At 49.6% G+C, this 18,508-nt stretch overlaps 1 protein-coding gene across 2 annotated transcripts; it reads right to left on the bottom strand.

Annotated features, from left to right (window-relative positions):
• Window positions 1–2,376: 2,376 nt before the first annotated feature.
• On the bottom strand, window positions 2,377–10,998 carry LOC141410492 (sialic acid-binding Ig-like lectin 13). Of its 2 annotated transcripts, XR_012442714.1 has the most exons (8): window positions 10,457–10,998; window positions 9,979–10,257; window positions 9,713–9,760; window positions 6,290–6,547; window positions 5,525–5,621; window positions 5,134–5,197; window positions 3,975–4,205; window positions 2,377–2,627 (listed from the first exon to the last, which is right to left on the bottom strand). XR_012442714.1 is itself a non-coding variant. In XM_074058104.1 (7 exons), exons 1-7 carry the CDS (start codon window positions 10,953–10,955, stop codon window positions 4,035–4,037), a joined length of 1,416 nt encoding a protein of 471 aa, XP_073914205.1. In that variant the 5' UTR covers window positions 10,956–10,998; the 3' UTR covers window positions 3,685–4,034. The 2 variants fall into 2 exon arrangements, 1 of the variants encoding a protein (XP_073914205.1); XM_074058104.1 differs by lacking the exon at window positions 2,377–2,627 and having other exon boundaries at window positions 3,685–4,205.
• Window positions 10,999–18,508: the final 7,510 nt, after the last annotated feature.

Genomic DNA, 18,508 nt, shown 5'->3' with positions numbered 1-18,508 from the left:
AATGGTGTGTGTGTGTGATGGTCTGATGGGGTGACACAGGAGCCCATTGGCTGGGGAAGAGGCTGTTGCAATGGCTTAGAGGACACAGGTCAAACATGAACCTAAGTGAAAAGAAGTGGACACATCAGGAGCTTGGTATTTCTGGAAATAGATTATGAAGGGAGGGCAAGTGAAACAAAATTGGCCACAAAGATGTAAAGAAGTCCTCACACTTTGTTAGTTTATCCCCTTGACCACAGGGACACACATTGGGTCAGGGTGCAAGCAGAGAGCAAATGCACAGCTGGACACCTAAAGGTCATTTGACAAATCAAGTGATTTTCTGGCTGCATTTGGACCTGAGCTGAGTGCACATTTGCCAGGCCCCCAGAGCTGACCCCTGCTGGGCCTTACCGTGCCAAGTCAACTGCACATGGTGATTCCTGGAGTCCCCGAGATGAGCAGTGAGCCCAGTGCAGTTTCACCCCAGGTGACAGAGGAGCAAAGAAAGCAGCAGGAGATCAATCTCTGAGGCAGGCATTGGATCCTGGAGATCTGACTGCAAAGTTTGTAAGGTGAAATTCACATAACATAAAATGAGCCATTTCAAAGCAAGCAATCCCATGGCGTTTACTACAGTCTCAAGTTGTGCCATCATCCCCACTATCTAGTCACAAAACATTCTTATCATCCTAAAAGGAGACCCGGTACCGCCAAGCAGTCACTGCCCACTTCCTTCTCCCCAGTCCCTGGCCACCTGAGTGTAACTCGGGTTTCCCTGGATTTCCCTGCTCTGGACATTTCACATGAATGGAGTCGCACAGTATGTGATTGTTCATTCTGGCTCTCTTACGCAGCGTCAAGTCCCTGAGGTTCATCTGTGCTGCAGCACCATCTGCATTTTAGTCCTTTTCATGACTGAGTGATACTCCATTATCTGGACAGACCACAGTGTGTGTACCCAATTACAAGTTGATGGGCCTTTGGGTTGTTTCTTCTTCATCACTGGGGTCAAGGCATTTTTGCTGTGACCAGGGGAGTTCACACTCATGACATTCAAAAAGTGGTTCAGGGCAGGCTCAGTGGATCACGCCTATAATCTCAGATACTTAAGAGATTAGGAGGATGGATGTTACTAGCCAGCTCAGGCAAAAAGTTAGCCATACCCTAGCTCAACAGAAAATCTGGGCAAGGCTTATAATCGTAGCTACATAGGAGGCATAGATAGAAGGATCAGTCCAAGGTAGGCAAAAAAGCTTGAGACCATAGCTATAAAATAAGCGAAGCAAAAAGTACTGGGGGTGTGGCTTAAGTGGTGGATTGCTTGCCTAGCACAAGACCCTGAGTTCAAACCCCAGTACCACAGGAGGAGGAAGAGGAGGAGGAGAAGGAGAAAGAAGAAGAACAGGAAGAAGTAGAAGGAGAAGGAAGAGTGAGGAAGAGGAGGAAGAGGAGGAAGGAGGCAGAGAAAACTCTTATTTGGCGATGAGAACCTTGAGGAAAGATGAAGGCCTGTTTCACAGTGCTACAGTGTCAGGTCTGAGGGTGATTTAGAGCTAAACGCAGTTGTGTGGTGCTCTCCCTGCCCATGCTGTAGAATGACTGAGTCCCCTTCTGCCAGGTGACAACACAAGAAGGTCCATCCATGAACCAGGAAGCCCCCCCAGCAGACACTGGCTGCAGTGTCTCCATCTCCCATCCTCTAGACCATGATGAATAAATTTGTTGTTCATCAACTCCTCTGTTCAAGGCACTTTGTTATGGAAGCTCAAGCAAGCTGAGTCAGCCATGACTAGGTACCAAGGGCCATGATTCACATGGAGCACCTCACATCCCTGGATGGAGAACCTGAAGGAGAGTCAGGTGAGGGAACAAGAGGAGACCAGTGTGGGATGCGTGGAAGTTAGGAGCCCTCTGAGTGGTTCAGAGAGTGATGCCTGGGAGGACATGGAGAGAGAGCTCAGGAGAGAGATTTGGACTAGTAACAGTAGGCCTCTGCATATTCCAGCCAAGTCATCCACTTGGCTTGAGTTCAAGTTGTGTCAAAGATTTACTGAGTGACTCCATGGCTATGTCCAAGGCTGACCCTGAAAATACTGAGCTGGACAAGCAGAATCTCTGCCCTGGTGGAGCTCACGGCTTGGCGATCAGCACTGGATCCAGCCACGCAACCCCTAATCATGGGACATATTCTGGGAAATGCGTCATTAGGTCTTTAGTGACCGTGTCAATGTCATGGATTGTGCAGACACTCACCTGCATGGTGGAGCCACCACACACCTGGGTTGTATGGTGCATACCAGCTCAGGAGCTGTCCACCGCAGTCCTAAGGTTGTTATGCAGGACACGACTATGCACAAAGACGACATTTAAAATATTAATGTGCATTGTATTGAAGGGTGACACTCATTTAGAAAAGGCACAAGTCAAAAGTGTCTTGGTGAGCAATTTTCCATAGACAGAATACTTGTGAGCAATTACTACACAGGTTAAAGAAGAGATCTTTAGTGGAGACCATCACGCTGAGATCAAGAGCCAAAACCGAATGTCTTCACTCAGGCAGGTGTAGATGGAAAACGATGACAGTAAAAACGATGTCCCGTAATAACAGGACATGTGAAATTGCGACTGCTGGGGGCGGGTGGTCTCTGTGGAGCAGAAAAGAGAGGGTTTGAGGAGGAAGAGGATGGAAGGACATCACACATGTGTGATGACAGCATAGTGAAATCCACTAAATATGAAAAAGATGGAGGAAAAAATACAAGTAAGGACACAGAATAGAAGGAGTGAGCTCACTCAAATAACACCATACACATCTGTGGAATTATCAAAATGAAATCACCTTGGATTATTAATGTATGCTAACAAAAAACAGACCCTTATAGGAACCCCAGAAGACCCTTACTAGCCCATTTTCAGTCGCTGCCACCCCACAGTGGTCATCAGTATCAGGACTTGTAATACCAACTCCACTTCCATGTTTCTAAACCTTGTGCCAATGACATCTCATGGCATGTATTGTGATCCTAGGATCTGTCACTCAGTGTTGCCTATGCAAGGTTCACAGAGTCACATGGAGTTGGTGTTTGCTTCTTCCACTGTGAAGACATTGTGTGATGTATTCACTCGTGAACTGTTGACAAGCTCTTGTGTAGACTTTGGGTTTTTTTTTTGTTGTTGTTGTTGTTGCTATTTTTTGGTGGGACTGGAGTTTTAATTCAGGGCTTCATGCTTGCAAGGCAAGCATTCTAGTGCTTAAGCCTCTCCACCAGTCCTGGACTTTGTTTTTATCATAATAGTTAATGCTGGGGTGTGTTGATGCTCCCGTGTGTGTCTGGGACTCTGAGCTTAAGATGGTGGAGTAAAATTGATGAATTGAGTGTCAGTGTTGGTAGAGAGTGAGAATCACTTTTGTAATTCCTACTCAGCCCACAGTGCACGAGGGCTGCATAGCTTTACATTCTCACCAACTGATAACCTGGACATTAGTTGTCATTTTAGCCAATTTGTAGTTGTGTAGCTTGTTTGCATTTCCTTGATTAACTACTGAAGCTTTCTGTATGTTTGTTGGCCATCTGAACACACCGTTTTCCATTGGCTTGTGGACTTCTTACTGATTAGTGGAAGCCTTTTATATGTTACCTCTGTACTCTGCATAGCCATCCTGTGTGAGGTGGATGTATTGGAAGAGAGATACACTTAAAAGTAGGTTTACCTTTTAATATAATGCACAGTCAAGCAAAGAAGTATGCAATGGAGTCAAAGATATTTTCATCTGTCCTCGTGAGGCAGTAGGATAAAGAGTCACACACGTAGCAAAGCACTTAACAATACAAATTGAGGATTTTCCTATTTAAGGTACCTAATGAACATCACCCCCATTTCACAGAGGAGGCACAGAACCTCGGCTGAGGTAACACTGCGTGGATTCAACCCCAGGAATCTCTGTGACCTTCTCCCACCTCAAAGAACTCCACTTCCCTATGTACACGCACTTCCTCAGTGGTGACTTTTTGTGGGTCCAGCCAGAGCTGGGGCTGGAGGGATGGCCGTCATCAATTGTGGATCTTGATCTCCGAGTACTCAGTGGTATTGGAGACCTGGGCCTGGGGCCTGGTGGACTTTGGGGTTGGGAAGCTGAGGGAGGCGTAATGGGCCTCAGGCTGCTCCCCCACAGGGGGTGGGTGGGATGGGGTGCTGTGCGACTCGGATGCATTCAGGTGATCCTGCAGTGGGGGAGAGAAGGGCGTCAGAACAGACCTTCCAGGCTTGAGGGCCTCATGCGTTTACCCATTTCACCCTCATTCCCGAGTCTTCACTAGGTCATGTTTCCACTCATTCATTTGTACTTTAATTCTTATTTGTAGTGCTGCGGATGGAGCACAGGGCCTCAGGAGTGATAGACTTGTGCAGAGCACTGAGCCACACCCCCAACCCAACAACTTTTAATCCTAATTCCCTGTATCTGTAAGGAATCTCACTGAATCCTACACCTCGCCTCTGTGGACAACTGTGGATAGCTACACCCCAGCTCTTTTGTTTGTATTTTGGTTTTGAGACAGGGTCTTGCTAACTTTAGTCAGGCTGGCCTCAAACTGGAGGTCCTTCTGCCTCCCCTTCCCCAGTAGCTGGGATTACAGGCATTTGCCACCAGGCCCTGCTCTATCTAATCTTAAAATGTAGCTAAGAGAACATTTTACATTATATACAGGGCTGACATTCCATTGTATTGGGCAGTGTTGACCTGAACCATGAGGATCAAGTAGAGGGGAGACTCCCCCCACCCCCCAACACTGCTTTGGGATTTAACTTCTGGAATCTCATCTTGGGGAGCCTAGGCCAGTGCAGGGTCCAGGTGAGAGAAGGAGAGGGCTTGTCAGGAAGGGGCTGTACTGGGAAAAGCTTTGCTAACAGGAGAAAGGGACAACCATGGAAAACCATGGGCTCTGGGAGATGAAGGGGATGAAGGGAAGGCAGCTCCTGGGTCCCCAGCCTGTGGCTGCAGCAGGAAACCTGAGGGGAAGGAGATGTTTGTGGGAATAGATGCTCAGCTCTGCCATGCTGAGGGAGCTGCCCTGGATCACCTGGCCAGGTGTCCAGCCGCAACACAGATGGACTCACACCCACCCCACTCACCAGGGAGCTGGTCCTCACCTCAGGATGGGTGCCATCCCCACTCGCTGCTTTCTGCCTGGATTTCTTCCTGCAGGTCTTCACTCTGGGGAAAGAGACAAGGGCTTTTTAGCCGGGCTGGCTGGGTGCTGGAGCTCAGAAGGGTTGGGTTTAGTGGCAGGGTATGAGGCCTGCTGCATGACTTCAGAGACAATGACAAGATTAGAAGCTCCATCTTCCTGTGCCCAGGAGCCAGGAGTTGGCAATGCACTTGGCACGTGGCCAAGGTGGCAGGAGACAGCACCTAAATGCAGCCACCCCTGGCTTCATCGTCTCGCCAGGGTGCTCCACCTCTGGCTCTGAGTTTTGGTGATTCTTTGAGCTGTGCACCCCACCTCATGAAGCCTCTGCACCAACCTGAGCCATCACTCACATGCAGAAGCTGAGGCCGAGGCAGACGGCAAGCAGGACCATGGCACCAGCTCCTCTGATGACCCCCTGAACCATTGCCTTCCTGGGTTCTGGATTCCCTGCAGACGAGAGAGAGCAGGGTGATCTCCAGTCCTCCTCATCAGGTATTTGAGCATCTACCTTCTCAAATCCATGGCTGATGAGAATGCCCACCATCATCAGTACCAGGTCCTTTGTTGCCATATCTCTGTGTGACAGCAGTCACTTGTCCCCTCTGCCCCTCTTCAGCCAAAGGATGGAGGACCCTGAATTCTAGTTCCCCTTAGTCCTGGATCAACCACTTTCTCTCAACTCCAGTATCTTATAGGATCCAGATTCTAGTCTCCTGTTTTTCAGGCCATGCCCTTCATAGTTCCCTGACTCAGAAGCAGGAAGACAGTGCCACTGTGGCCCTGTGGTCACTCTGGGCTTCACAGATGAGTCTGAGGTCAGTGCTGAGACCTCCGTGGATGTTCAGGGAGTTGTTGACCCAGGGCCCAGCAGAGCTGAATGTAACCGGGAAGGGGGCATTGCTACTGGTCTCCTTCAGCACTGCCTCCCCAAGATGTCAGCTCAGGGAGAAGGGTGGTCAGGCTTGGAAGGAGCAGTTGCAATGCAGACCCTCAGCACCCTCAGGAATAGAAGGGATCCAGAAGCTGTAGCAGGTCTGTGGGGATGGCAGAGAGAGATCTGAGGAGTTCCCTCAGGTTAGGACCTGTGTCCTACCCCCAGGTATCTCGCAACTCACTGTGCACAATGAGGTTCACAGAGGCTGTCTGAGTGCCCAGCACGTTCTGAGCTTGGCAGACGTATTTTCCATGGTCCTTCAGCCCCACCTGAGGCAACTCCAGAACCCCATGGTTGGAGGGCTGTGAGGGTTTCAGTGTCCGGTTCCCCCAAATCCATTTCAGCGTGGCAGGAGGGTTGCTGTCAGGGACACACACCAGGCGCAGGGACTCGCCCTCTTGGATGTGCAGAGATAAACCACTGCTCAGGGCTTTGGATCCTGGGGGGGCAGAGAAAAGGCTGAGCCCAGGCCCATTGGGCTCTGTCTTCAACTCATACCATGTGGGTCTATCTTTCACTTTCATGACTTGATGGGCTCATCCTGTAAGGACGGCAGAACCATGGGGAGAGAGCAATGACAGCACGCAGCTCTCCAAGAGCTCACACAAGGCCTTCTGAACTTCCTTGGTCCTCTCACCCTTTGTCCTGGCCATCTGTGCCACTCAGATGCCTGGCTTGTCTTTAGTAGTTTGCCATTCATTTCATCTGGGCTTGTCTAATTTACTTCTGTCTGAGGAGCTCACAGCTTGGGGAAAGATACCCCAAACCAGGTCTGCACCAAGCACTGTGACCACTAGGACCTGTTTTGTGGTGGAGCTGAGTATGGCAGAGATCCCACTGTTGACCCAATTGGCCTATCAGGAGGAGGAGGACTTCCTAGAGGGGGATGGCTGAAGGGGAACAGGAAGAAGAGGAGGGAGGTGGCCAGGGAAGATCCAGCATGGGTTCCTGTCAGCCATGGGGGCCAGCTCTAAGCTCCTCTGAGCTCAGCTGAACAAATTCTAGCTCATTTTGTGTGTGTGTGGTGTGTGTGTGTGTGTGTGTGTGTGTGTGTGTGTGTGTGTGTGGTGTATGTGTATGTGTGGTGTGTGTGTGTGGTAGTGTGTATGTGTGGTGTGTGTGTGTGTGTGTGTGTGTGTGTGTGGTGTGTGTGTTCATAGTGGGAAGGTTTTGAATTCAGGGCCTTTACTGATTGAGCTACACTTCCAGCCCTGTAGCTTTAGTCATTTTTCTGATAAGTTCTTGAGTTTTTCCTGTGGCAGTTCTCAGAATGAGAGCCTCCTACCTATGCTTCCCACGCCCAGTTATTTTGCTGAAATGGGTTTCACTAACCTTTTTCCTGGGCTGGCCTTGTACTGCAATTCTCCTAATCTCCATCCCCTGAGTACCTGAGATTATACGTGAGCCACTGTGCCTAACCCTGGACGTAAATTCTTTCAACTAACAAAGCTGGTCTACTTACTAGAAAAGTCCTTGTTCAAATCACTTGGGAAGTGTTCACAAAGTCAGACAAAATTTTCTTAAATATAATGAAAGATTTCTAGCCTATCCACAAAATGATGACATGAGCTCAAACTATAGTGAATTCACTTATAATGGCAGCAGGAAAAGGCGTGTTTCTCAGGGAAAGGAGCCCAGTGTTCGTGGAGTTGAAAGACAAATCCATGCAGTGCAGCGTGGCAGTGTCTGCAGGAGTTAAAGCTCCCCCTGTGATCTAGAGCTCTCTTCTCTAGAAAATCATCTTATAGACTTGCACACAAATGTGAGAAACGTTCACTTAAGTTATTACTGAAATATTATTTCTATGAACAAAAGACAGGAAACCATGGTGTTCCACGAGGGAGAACCAGGTGAACTCTTTCTGGTATCACATCCTTGTAACTGGAAAGCCATGGAGCCATAGGTTTCCTATGTACAAATATAGAAAGAGCTCCAAGACACACTAATTTTGAGAAAGAAAGCAAGTCTAACTCAGTCGTGTACAACTGTCACTTTCTTAGCTGTGACTTAGGTACCAGGGAGACGTAAGGTTTTGATGAGGGAAACTTGGTTATGGTTTATGGAATCTCTCTGTACCATCTTTACAATTTTCCTGTAGATCTAAAATTACTCCAAAATGAACATTTTATTTAAAATAATAATAAAGGGGTTTTGAGTGTATCCCTGAGGTAGAACACTTGTCTCAGTGTGCAAGGCTCTGCATTCAATCTCCAGCACCATGACAGAATTAAAAAAAGCTACAAATAAAAGTTATAATGCAAGGGGTTGAACAGATTAAAGTAAAGCACACCCACAGTAAGGATGCATTGAGACACCGCTATGAACATCAACTTAAATATTAATAACAAAAAACGGGACTGTAAAATAGGTGCAGTGTGTGTGTGGGAGGGGCTATATGGCAGATGGACTTCATATTCCTAATATGAAACAGAGCTAAGAAACCTCTTGCAATTGCTTTAAGTGGGGTGGGGAGGGGTTGAGGAAGAAAGACAATGGGGGCGATGTAGCTAATGTACAATATAAGTCTAATCAGAATTGTCCCTATGAGTCCCTCCTATAATGAATATATCTTAACAAAATTTATAAAATAAAAAAATCAGCAGGAAAGGGGAAAAGGTCATAATGATGTAGGATGATGCTTGTGTTTAGTGTCTATGCAGAGGTCATCTGTGCATGGATGGCCAAGGAAAGAGAAACAGTAGACGTGGAGCACGACCTTATTCTATTTTTTAAAATGCTCAGTTAGATGTTTTTTACAAGTCATTTCACTCTAGAAAATAAAGGGAGGAACAAAGGGAAGAAAGCAAGTTAGCACACTTAGGATGAGTTCCAAGCAGCGAGGAAGAGCACACTACATACCTCGCACTCTATCATATCGTTATTCTTATTAAATTTTGCTATGGACTGGATTGTATGTCTGTATTCCTAAAAATCCACACGTTGAAGACTTAAACCCTATGGATAGTATTTGGACACATGGGCTCCGGGAAGACATCAGGGTTAGGTGACACCAGGAGGGTGGGGCCCTCGAGATGGGACTGGTGAAGTTAGAAGAAGAGACAGAGGGAGCTGGCTTGGTACATCTCCACCATGGCAGGCCATGAAGGGAGAGGAAGGTCACCTATGATCTTCTTTAGGGACTGAATGGGGCAGACCCTGAACTTGCACGTTCAATCTGCAGAACTTGGGAAATAATCTTCATGCGTAAGTCACCAAGTCTGTATTTTTTCCTTACAGAATCTCTAGAAGACTGCAACTCATCATTTGTTCGTTATTTCACAAAATGACATTGCATGCTCAAAGGAAGGTAGGGAGCAGGGAGGGCTCAGGTCCTATGGAGAAGGAGGGCAGGGTGTGGGATGAGGACGCAGCCCTGGCTCCAGAGACAGTCACCCTAACTAGTGTCCAAGGAGGAGGCCATGGGACACCTGGGTGAGAGTGGGGTGGCCTGTGCAGGGTGTAGGGTGAGGAGTGGGGGCGTCCCACTTTACTGCCCTGCTCCTGTCCTGAGCCTCCACCTGCCTGAGCTCTGCAGGACCCGCTCTTCTCTGCAGGGTGGAGACTCTGTCCTCACCCCCATCCCCCATGGAGGAGAGGTCCCTACCTGTGTCATTTCCCTGGAACACACTGATCATCAGGTTCTGAGGAGCATCTGGACAGACAGACATGAATGTTACTTTTCAGTGGGAGGAAGTGACTGTTAGTACTTTCCCCACAAAAAATTAGAAAGAAAAGGGGAGCAGTCAGGGGTCCTCTTGCCTTCCTCCACTTCTGGGCTTTGGAATCCAGCACCAATATTCCTAGCCCGCCCTCCCCAGCCTGCATAAACCCCTGTTCTAAGGGACCCTACCATTGTGACCCAGCACTCACAGGACACGTTGAGCTGGACAGTTCTCTCCACAGTCACACCAGCTCCAGGGAAGTTCACCTGGCAGGTGACATTGGTACCATGGTCCTGGGGCCGAGGACTGAGGGTGAGAACTGAGGAGAGTGTGGTCCTGGATCCCAGGGAGGTGAGGGCAGCTGATATCCAGGAGAAGATGGGGGGCGTCCCCCTCTCACAGGCCCAGGGCACAGAGCAGTTCAGGCGGATGGGATGGCCGGGCTCCAGGATTTCTGGGATGTGGAGTTCAGGGCTGTACGCCAGAGCTAGGGAGGAAAATGACAGAAGCTCAAGCCCTGGTGACCTCAAGTGCCCTCAAAAAGCAACCTCTGTGTCAGGCCAGCCATCCTCTCCAGCCAGCCCACGTCCTGTCCCCAACATCTTTTTCTAGGGTAAGGAGCAGGGGATCCCATCCTGGCTGTGCCTGGGGGCCTCAGAACCCATGGCTGTGAGCTCATTCCTTACCTGTCACATGCAAAGACAGCTGGTCCATTGTGTAGCTATGTTTCACAGAAGACCCTCTCTCCAGCCTGAAGAAGTACGTTCCCGTGTCCATTTGCCGAGCATCTCTGATGTCCAGAGAGCAACTGTTCTTTTGTGGGTCTCCGGTGAGATGGAATCGGCCCAGGGTCTCATTCTGCACTTTTCGATCTGGGTTATTTGTGGCCACTGGAGAATCGTGGTATATATCTGCCCCTTCCCGGAACCAGTAGCCGAAGACAGAGCCGTTGGAGGAGTGCAAGTTGGAGTGGAAGACACAGCAGGGAATGAGGACACACAGACCCTCCTGCACCTCCACTGGCGTCCGCAGGTCCAGCTTGTTTTGTCCATTCAGACTCTGGAACTGTGTCAGGGAACTAGACTCAGCTTCGCTCAGTTTCCCAAACCCCATTCCCTGTACCCACTCAACTGCCCACAGCAGGGCCAGCAGAAGTGACTGCCACATCACAGAGACAGAGGGCATCTGGACTCCTGTGAGTGAGCAGAGAATTCAGTGGGTGTGGGAGTTTAGGTGTGAGAGAGTCACCAACTTTGGTGTCACGTGACTGAGAAGAAGCCCCACCGGAAGCCCAGGTTTGAGGTCAGAGGGCTGAATGACCACAGAAGAGGAACTTTGCTCCCACTCACTGTCAGAGCCGTCAAAGGCCTGGGTGAACAGCCACTTCCACCTTCCCAATGGGACTCCATGGGAACTGACCATCAGCTCCCAGCCTTCTGTTTGCTTCTTTCTCTCCACAGCCCTGTCCCCACCAGGCAAGTCTGCTCTGCCACCCATTCACGGCTCCTAGATGACATTGGGGGGTCAGCCTGGCAGGGGTCAGACACAGGAAGGACTGGCGGAGAACTGTGAGCCATACAATAAGGGGGAGAGGAGGGTTCTTGGGGTAGGGGAGGAGTACTGAGGAAACAAATCCAACAACCACGACATGACCATGTTCCTTTCTGGGAAGTGGAGTCCAAGTAGAGACCATGCAGACTTGGTCTCAGGTCTTCCTTTCTTTCTTTCCTTTCCTTTTTTTTTTTCTTACAGGTCTTGTTTTTCTTTATATTAGCAATGCTCCACTGAGGCATTACAATCTATTTTTCCCATTTTGCAGGTGAAGAAACTGAGCCACAGCAAGGGTAAATAACTTTCCCAAGGTCACAGCGATAGAAAGTGCTACAGGTGGCAATGCCACTAAGACAGCTTAACCCCCAAGCCTGTGACCCTTACCACTTTACTTTACTGTTACCAAGGTGGTGAGCAAAGATGAGAATTTCAAAACCAGAAATATGATTCTTTTTCTGCTTTTTATTTTATTTTTTAAGAGATATTACACAGAGTTTCAATATGGCATTTTCATGCATATACCTATTATATCCTGGGTTGGTTCATCCCTTCCATTTTGCCTCATTCTACCTTATTCCCTATATGGTGGTGATTTCAACAAGTCTAAAAATTCTGTATCAATTCTTATATAGAATGTACATCAACCATATTCACCTTCTTAACTTCCTTTTTTACCCATCACCTGTCATTAGTGCCTTTCCCTTAGGTTGAGCTGTTTTTCCTTCTTATCCTTCATTGTTTAGGTGTGTGTTCATTGGTCAGTGGGATTTTTGCCTGGACACACATTGTGTTTAAGTCAATGTAACCTCTCCAATGGACTTCCCCCATCCTGTGCTCTTTAATGGTCTTCAGTGTGTTTCCTTGTGTCTGTTCCTACACAGATGTCATTTATTCTATTTTTATTCACTATCTTTCTTTCTTTTCCTCCTCCCTCAGTCTCCACTACCAGTCCCTCATTTGGACATGCCTTGTACATACTTCTATGTATAAATAATATTGTTTGTATTTTTATTGGGCCTATATTCCACATATGAGAGAGAACATGCAGCCTTTGGCCTTCTGAATCTGGCTTACGTCATTTAAGATGATGTTCTCCAGTTCCAACCTTTACCTGCAAACAACAAAATTTCATTCTTCTTTAAGGCTGACTACAACTCCATTGTGTATAAAGACCACACCTTCTCACTCCACCGTCCATAATCGCTGTCTCCATAGCTTAGCTCTTGTGCATAGTGCTGCAATACACATGAGTGTGAAGGTGTCTTTACTGCAATCTGACTCAAATTCTTTCCAGTATATCCTAGGAGTGCCATTGCTGTATACTGTGGCAGTTCTATTTTTAGTTTTTGAGGAGCCTCCTTACTGTTTTCCATCATGGTTGTACTGATTTACATTCACCAACAGGGTATGAGGGTTCCTTTTTCCCCACATCATTGCTGACATTTGTTGTTGGTGGTATTCTTCATAACAGCCATTCCAACAGGAGTGAGGTGGAATCTTAAAGTGGTATTGATTTGCATTTCCTTTATTTTGGGGAGAGGTTTTTTTTTTTTGTCTTTTCTTTTTTGGTGCTGGGCTCGAACCCAGGGCCTCACGCATGCTAGGCAAGCGCTATACCACCAAGCTACATCCCAGCCCTTGCATTTCCTTTATAACCAAGGATGTTGAGCATTGAACCATGTGTTTTTTGGTCATTTGGTTGGTCTCTGTTCTTGATAATTTCTCTAACAATGAGGAAGTGGAGAAGCCCCAGGCCATACCAACACCTACTGATAGGGATGTGCTGCAAGGGCTTTTGGGAAACCTCATTGCTCTGTGAAGACAGAAGTTGAGTTCTCAGGGATAACTGCAACCAGGACTCTGAGGTGTTCTTGATGATGTGGTCCACCAGTTTGGGCTTAGGGTTCTAAACCACTTTCTGTTGCTCTCCCAGGGTCCCTGCTGTGGACACACAGCTGCCCTGAGAGCAACAGCACCAAGATGACGGGGGCGGGGGGGAAGCTGGGCTGTGGAGTCAGGTGGTCCCGATCACTCTCCCCTCCTCGTGTCAGCCTTCTTGTCTGTCACACAAGGGATCATGAGTCCCAACCCTCAGTCTGAGGGATGACTTGATGTGATGATGGAGGACAAGGTGCTCTGCATGACCCAGGTTAGGCCGGGAGTTAGGAACTCTGATGGCTGAGAACAATAGCACACCTTGGTAACAAGGTCTCCCAGCAGCTACAAAATGCCACTCTTGGAGTGACTGATGTTTTTGTACACTTGATGCTCCGAGAGTGACATACCGCAGGACACCACATCCCACCCTTCTTGTCCTGGGAGGCATGACCCATACTTAAAACCCATGGGGCAAGGACCTGAGTCTGAGGAGGAATGCATTGCTGGAGGGTCCTGGACACCCATTCCCAGCTCCATTGACCTGGGACATCCTGGGACTCTTGTGGAGGCCCCTTGTACCTCAGTGCTGGGCTATGGCCAGGTCTCTGCGCAGGGAGGCTCCATCCACCCAGAGCCAGTTGGATTCCTGGCAGAGCTAGGCAGGGGCTGTCACTGACCATGGTGTTGAAACAGAATCAAGATTTGATCTCAGTTTCTCCCAACCCTACAAAAGGACCTGACCCAGAGTCTCAGGACCCCAGCGCTGGTCCAAGAGGGAAGGGTGGGGCAGGGACAAGTGTGCTTGAGAGGGATGGGGGGTCAGAGGAGCCCCAGACAGTGGGGAGCAGGTTGTGCTGAGTGTTTCCCTCTCACTTCTCCCAACCCCTCAAGCAGTGTCCTTCCTGTGCACAACTTCTGTCCGCCCACCTGGGGAGTGACAGGAAAGGGACAGAGGTTGCGAAGGTCTCTGCTTCCAGGTCTCTGCACTGCTCCTGTTAGGGTCTGGCTTCCCACCATCTCACATGGTGGACAAAGGAGAAAACTGAGAGCCAGGAACATCAGGCACTGTGGCTGGGTCCTTTCTCCCGTTCTGCCCATCAACCCTGTGTCTCTGGACAGGAGAGGACAATGTCAGGCCTGATGGGAAGGAGAGCACTTTATAACCACTTAATTCTAGTCACAGTTGATCCCCTTTCCTGCCACGTGGGACCTGCGAGGTGTTGTTGAAAGGCTTGTCTTCTACCTGGGGAGGAAAGAGCGCAGTGAGCCAGCTCACCTGCCTTCTGTTGCTGGTCTGAGCTGGAGAGGGCAGTGCTGGGGGTCCTTCCCCAGGTGGGTGGAGAGTTTGTGGGAGGGGGAGGTGAAGATGCCCAGCCTAGTTTTGCTCCTCCCGTCCTGGGATCCAAACGTACCAGCCTTCTTGTCACCACTTTTTCATGTTCTCTTTGACAGTCTCTCCCTCCATTTATATGGTTTACAGTGGTGCTTACAGGGAGAAGTGGGACAGAGTGAGCTGACACCATCAGGACAGTCAACTTTTAATGATTGAGCTGGCAGTTGGATCCACATAACCAACCCACCAGACCATGAACAGAACCCTGACTCCTGGTTCCTGTGAGGACTCAGAAGTGGGGTGTAGACATCGGGTGCTTTTGACACAGCGCCACAGTCTTCCATTGCTGTCTCAGTGTTCTCTATGAACGTACAGCACAGTGTTCCCCCCGCCTCAGACTGGTTGCTGCAGAAGAATTTGGAGTCCGTTTCTGCTTAAACTAATGTTTATCATTTAATTGGGTTTTTAATTTTTATTATCATATTGTTGTTTGGGCATACATTGTGACATTTACAAAAGGTCTTAAAATATACTAGAGTTGAATTAACCCTTAATTGGTTTTTTTAAGTGACAGAGTCTGAACACCCTCTGTTGTCCACCCTCTCTTCCTGGAAATCTACATCGCAGCATTGCTTGAAGGAGAAGAAGGGCTCACCCAGGATGACATGGTTATCTGCCTGCCTGCAGGAGGTGTGTGGATGCACAGGCAGGGGGGAATGCACAGGAGGGGACATGGTAGAGACTGGCCCAGGGATTCGGGGCTCAGGACTCAGAGCACGGCTCAGCCTCCTGGGCTTGTCAGGAAGTTCTACTGGAACCAGCCTCACTCACCTACGGGAAGGATGTCCACAGCTGCTTTTTTTTTTGCTGCAATAGCAGAGTGGAGTGGTCACAACAGATAACAGTTGGCTGCTTAGCCTGAACTATTTACAATGGAGGTCTCTAAAAATGGTGTGCTGATCCTTGATCGCGAATGTCATGTTGAAAAGCTTGTAAATTATTCTTTTGATGAAAGAGCCAGGAACGTATTTTGACTTTGGTGTACCCTTGGAGCTTCTGTGCATGCTAATGTGGGATTTTGCTGGAGCAGGACAGAAAGAAAGGAGAAAATTGGAGAAGGAGAGAGGTGGGATGCAGAGAAGGGAGGATTCAGGAGTGGAAGAGAGAGGATGCAGAAGGGAAGGTCTAGTCATAGGAGGGATCCACTGCAGGGTTTCAAGCAGGGAGTGAGGCGAACAGGCTGCTGACAGTTTCTGGACTGACACAATGAGCCCAGGAGCAGATGTCCAAAGGGGAGGACACAGTGTGACCCAAACTGTCCCCTCACTCCAGGACTGCTGCTGGGTGTCTCCATGTGCACCTGTACCTAATCCTCACAGCATCTGGAAGTAGGACTTTTACCCCCATTTCACAAAGCAGGAACCCCAGACATGAAGGAGAAAGTAACTGTCACACTCTTATAAATGACACCACAGAGTTGTTCCCAGGTCTCTGCTTGCAAAGTCTGAGGAAATCTTAGCACAGCAGGAAACTCACTCTCAGTAGTTCATAACCCAGTTCCTTGCAGACGCTGAGTGTCTGAGAATTAACTTTGGGGCCCATAGGGGACGCGCGTCTGGCCGAGGCTGTGGCTCCTCACTGGATCCAGAGCTCTGAGTACTGGGTGCAGGCGTCCTCATGGGGGTTCTTCCCATGAGAGCTGAGAGAGGCTTAGTGAGCTCCTGCTCCGTCCCCAAGGCCAGGGCTGTCCCTGGAGAGTGTGAGGGCTCAGTGGGGCTGAGTGACTTGAGCTCCTGCTGGGGACCCTGTGTAGAGCGGAAACAGGGGGTCACAGCAGGAAGTAGGGAAGGAGACAGGGTGAAGGTGATGAGGTGAATTTCATTCTGAGGGACATTTATCCCCTGTTTTGTTCTCCATCTGTGTTTCCTAGGACACCACTCATTCAGTTCTCCACCACCTACAGCCCTTATTGCCCTGTGTCAAGCTGTGCTCAGAAGCACAGACAGTGTGCTTTTGGGGCACACTGCAGAGGAAGAAGGGCTGGAGGACCGGGTGCAGTGGACCAGGTCTCTGGTTGGATTATGGGAAGAAGAGTGTCACCAGCAAGATGTTGACCCAGCAACAGAAGAGGGTTCAGGGATGTGCTGACTGTGTGTGTGAGGTCCTGACATCCAGATCTGGAGAGAGCAGCCTCTCATAGGAGATAGTTCCTAGGGACTGCAAGAGAGTTGCCCACAAGTGCAAACCAACTGGTCCAAAGCCCACACAACCACATCCTCCATGGAGCTCTTACACTCTGAACCACTGTCCCTCTACCCTGATAACCCCAGGACCACCTACCAGGAGGTAGAGAAGGCCTTGCACCCCAGAGCAAGGAAATTATTCAGAGGGGCCAGTCCTGAACCTGCAGAGCCTGCTCCCCCGTCTCTGCCCTTCCTTTCCACGAGAACCACAGTATCAGCTCTTGCCACTTCTTTCTTCCCCTCACTCCCTTTGCCTCTGTCCAGCCCTGGTGCTTGCTGATGTCGTAGGCTTATGTGGCACAGCGTGCCCGTACGTCCTGGGAACTGAGTCACATCTTCTCAGTGTCTGTCATGTCCTTATTGTTTGGGCTTGCCATACATGGATAATACTAAAACACATTGCAACACGAGGGGGCAGGTGACAAGCTCAGTTCTGGATGTGCTGAGTGGGCACACTTATAAACCACCCAAAGGAGGTGTCCTAGTGCAGTCAGGGTCCCAGAATGCCCTTGTCACTCACCTGGGGGGCTGGCCTGACGTCAGGATGGATGCTGTTCCTGGCCTCGGCTGTCCTGGCTGCTTTCTTCCTGTGTGTGTTCACGCTGATGGGGGACACAGGGTCATTCAGCCTGGTTTGCTCAGACTGTGGGGTGACTGTTAGAAGCCTGGAACAAGTGACTGAGGCAGGGATGGGTAGCACTGTACCAGGAGGCTCCATAAGAATATTTTCCACAAGGACCCTTCTCGCTCCACTTCCTGGGCATCTGGGGCCTGGGGGTGGGATCAGACCTGTGCCTGTCCAGCTAGTGTAGCCTGGCTTCTCAACACCACTGCCATAACTGTCCCTGCCACAGACCCTCAAACCCTCCAGATACCTCCACCTGCAGATCCTGCCCCCCAGCCTGCTCCCCCCCAACCCCGCCCCAGAGCTGAGGTCACATGAGGAAGAGGAGGCAGAGACAGACAGCAAGCAGGGCGGTGACTCCAGCTCCCCCAATGGCTCCCTGCACCACTCCTGCTGGGGCTCTGGCTCCTTGGTTCCCTGCGGATAAAGGAGATGGAGGTATGAACTCCACTCTCGATAACAGGCCTGTGTCCCCTTCTGTTCCACACCTTGGGCCCACACCTCTGACCTGGGGCTCACCCCCTAAAACCTCCGAGCTATCCATCATAGAACCGCAGCCTTGTCCAGAACCTCAGGATGAAGGAGACAACCCACCTACCCCTCACATCCAGCAAACTCCATCTATCCCAGGCCGCTGGTTACCCTCTCCCCAGGGCCTCTCAGCAGACCCCACACCTGGTCACAGCAGGTCCATGAATTATGGGCCCCCAGGGCAGTACACTGGAAACTAACTGGGACTGAGAACACTGTGGGGTTTTGACAGACACCTTCCCTCCTCCCAGGGAGCCAGTCAGAGTCTCCTCTCTGGGTGTCCACTGGCCCTGTCATGTTGGGTCACATGGTCCTTTGATCCTGAAGTAGGGGCTGGAAGCAAGAAGGTAGGCCATTCAACCTCCAAGTCAGACCAACACAACCCTCCTGATCCCTTTCACGAAGCCTCAAGGGATCTTATCACCCAGGGTCAAAGAAGTCTCTGAACAACACTTGTCTGTTTGGCTTAGGGGACCATCCAAGACTGACACCATCCAGTGAGGGAACAGACGTCATTACCATGGGACAGGGAACTGTTGGACGTTCTGGTTTTGGGTGTGAGTCAGACCTAAGGGAT

This window comes from Castor canadensis, chromosome 16 (assembly GCF_047511655.1).
Source record: "Castor canadensis chromosome 16, mCasCan1.hap1v2, whole genome shotgun sequence".
Lineage (NCBI taxonomy): Eukaryota > Metazoa > Chordata > Mammalia > Rodentia > Castoridae > Castor > Castor canadensis.
This window is presented reverse-complemented; position numbering and strand designations above follow the sequence as displayed.